The 2,745-nt window shown below is 44.8% G+C and overlaps 1 protein-coding gene across 3 annotated transcripts in view; it reads right to left on the reverse strand.

The window, feature by feature from the left end:
* Positions 1-2,745, reverse strand: part of ARB2A (ARB2 cotranscriptional regulator A) — a 472,110-nt gene that overhangs the window by 31,788 nt on the left and 437,577 nt on the right. The window contains exon 10 of one of the 3 annotated variants that reach the window (XM_051853992.2): positions 1,779-1,978. The exons of the other annotated variants lie outside the window; for them this stretch is intronic. Coding sequence (XP_051709952.1) covers positions 1,842-1,978 — 137 coding nt within the window. The 3' untranslated portion in view covers positions 1,779-1,841. Of the gene's footprint in view, positions 1-1,778; positions 1,979-2,745 lie in introns of those variants that run through there. 3 annotated transcript variants of the gene reach the window in all.

Here is a 2,745-nt window from a genome sequence, read left to right on the forward strand (position 1 = left end):
AAATTTATTACTTGGTGACTTGTGACTGCCTCATTCTTCAAAAATTATCTGAACACACCATTGGCCGAAGACCCTCCATTCTCAAATCCCTCCTTGACACCTGTAAAACTTTCATCGCCACCGCTTCGCTGTTTCCAAACTTTCCTGTCACAAATCACTGTTAGTCTTCTGACTGCCTCTGAACAGCCATTTTTTTTCTGTTCTCATCCCTGCAGTCTTCTGTTGCCAAAACACACCGCTGACGACGTTCTCGCTGACAAGTGAGTGAGTCGCAACGTCAGATTCCTGATGCTGTCACCTCCCTGACTGCTAGTTTTTGTGCTCAGTGCCTCTTGGAAATATCTATTTGTAGTGGAATGGAGTGGACCCTGGATGTGTAGACACACCCCCAGGTGAGCCATCTAGTTCTAGTCCTGATAGGCTTTCTGGCTGCATGCAAATCACCTTGCTGAGCCTCCCTTTCTTTGAGTGTAAAATCGAGACAATGCGTAGGGTGCCACTTCACATTCTCGTTCTTGAGGGCTTGGGGAGGTGATGGATACAGGAGCCGTTTATATTCTAAATGTCACCCAAGTGGAAATATTAATTGCCAGTTTCAGAAACATGTGATTTTGTGTTTATTCTTTAGATGCATTATCTCTAAGGTAGTTAATATTATCATTTGCATATAGATGATCATATGTATATAAATAAATAAATAAATATCTGGAAATCGGATTGAACCAGTTTACAGGACAGCTTTACAGCTATACTACTCCAGGAACGGAAAACTCTGCTTTGCCTAGTATCCATTAGTTTTTTGTACTTTCTCAGTGACACTATCATTAGGCAGCTGAGTCCTTAATTCTGTGTCACCTTCAAATTTTCTCTACAGTGGCACTTGGGTTGGTTTGTTTATTTATTCATTTTTGCCTCTTAGCACCTGATTCCCCTTCTGTGGCTTAGGAAATTCTACAGTGTGTATGTGCTGGTGGCAAACAGGGAGTTTACCTTTTAAAACCAATTAGTAATGCACAAGAAAGAGGAAAAAAATTAGTTGCAACAGTGGATTTTCTTTTTTTTTTCTTTTCTTTTCTTTTTTTTTGACAGGCAGAGTGGACAGTGAGAGAGAGAGACAGAGAGAAGGAAGACAGAGAGAAGAGAGAAAGGAAGACCTTTCTCTTCCTTTGCCATTGGTTCACCCTCCAATGGCCGCCGCGGCCGGTGCACTGCGCTGATCCGATGGCAGGAGCCAGGTACTTCTCCTGGTCTCCCATGGGGTGCAGGGCCCAAGCACCTGGGCCATCCTCCACTGCACTCCCGGGCCACAGCAGAGAGCTGGCCTGGAAGAGGGGCAACCGGGACAGAATCCGGCGCCGGGACCGGGACTAGAACCCGGTGTGCCGGCGCCGCAAGGCGGAGGATTAGCCTAGTGAGCCGCGGCGCCGGCCAGGGAGTTTACCTTTTAAAACCAATTAGTAATGCACAAGAAAGAGGAAAAAAAAATTGGTTGCAACAGTGGATTTTCATCACTTCTCCTGGAAAAAACACCTCAGTTGGTGCTGCTCCTTTGCTCCGCAGTGCAAAAGAAGCAATGCTGTTGTCGGGTGTTTACTGCAGAGCAGTGGGCGTAGCAGGATTAGGCAGCCTTACACTGGGACAGGTCCCTGAGAGGCCACAGGTAACTGCCCTCGTCCAGGAGACGCACCAGCCCACGCCCTCCCTTCCTGCCCTGGCCACTCTGCGCACCGCTGTTCTGGGAAATGCGTGTCGCAACACTCCCTGCCCCAAGAGCACAGTTCTTTGCCCAGGTTTTTAATGAACGGCCTGCATCTTGGCTCTGGCATTACTGCCCAGTTCCTTCAGGGAGGGACTTCGCTGCGACTGTTGTGTCCCCTTGGCAGGGCCCAGAATAGTGCCACACCTGTTGCAGGCACACAAGAAACATCTGTTGACTGACTGACTGGTAAAGTCTTCTGAGGTACCGGAAGCTCAGTCACTGTTGAATCAAATTAAAAATGAATAACAGACATTTTCTGAGATAAATAGTTCACTTCAAATGTTATATTTTCCAAAGAAAATAATATATATTATTATGAAAAAATTTTAAACCCAAAATTCTTAAATGCTTTTCGAAAAATGTAGCCGCTAAGTTTCAAACACTAAAAATGACAAGATAATGCACATTTTGCTTCTAACCTGCTGTTAAGCCTGTTATTCTCAGTAACTGAATCATCTGAGTGAAATGATCATAAAAAATATGATTGTTAAAAGCTTCTGGAAATACAGGAAACATAATCTTTCCTGTGTATTTGGTTAGAAACTGAGTTCCCTGCCACTTTCTGGCTTTTGTATTAATTGCATCCTCACTAAAAAAGCTATTTCTATTCCACAGACATAATTTTAGGGATTCACACACTCTTCACATTTATTTTTTGAAAAGTATACTAAAAGGAAGAAATGAGACACTGTTCATTATTTTGGCTTTTTTAAACACATTTCCACATCTCAACAGATTCTGAAAAGAAACAAACACCTAGGGGCTTAGAGGCTCACATCCCACACTGGGAGCCCTGGTTTGCTGTCTAGCTCTGGCTCCTGACTCTAGCTTCCTTCCAAGGCAGACCCTGGGAGACAGCAACGATGGCACCAGTAACTGGGTTCCTGCCACCCATGTGTGTGAAATCTGAATGTTCCCAGTTCTCAGGTTTGGCTGTGGCATAGCCCTAGCTGTTGCAGGCATTTGAGGTGTGAACCAGTGGATGG

The sequence above is a fragment of the Oryctolagus cuniculus genome, chromosome 14 (assembly GCF_964237555.1).
Source record: "Oryctolagus cuniculus chromosome 14, mOryCun1.1, whole genome shotgun sequence".
In the NCBI taxonomy this organism is placed as follows: Eukaryota; Metazoa; Chordata; class Mammalia; order Lagomorpha; family Leporidae; genus Oryctolagus; species Oryctolagus cuniculus.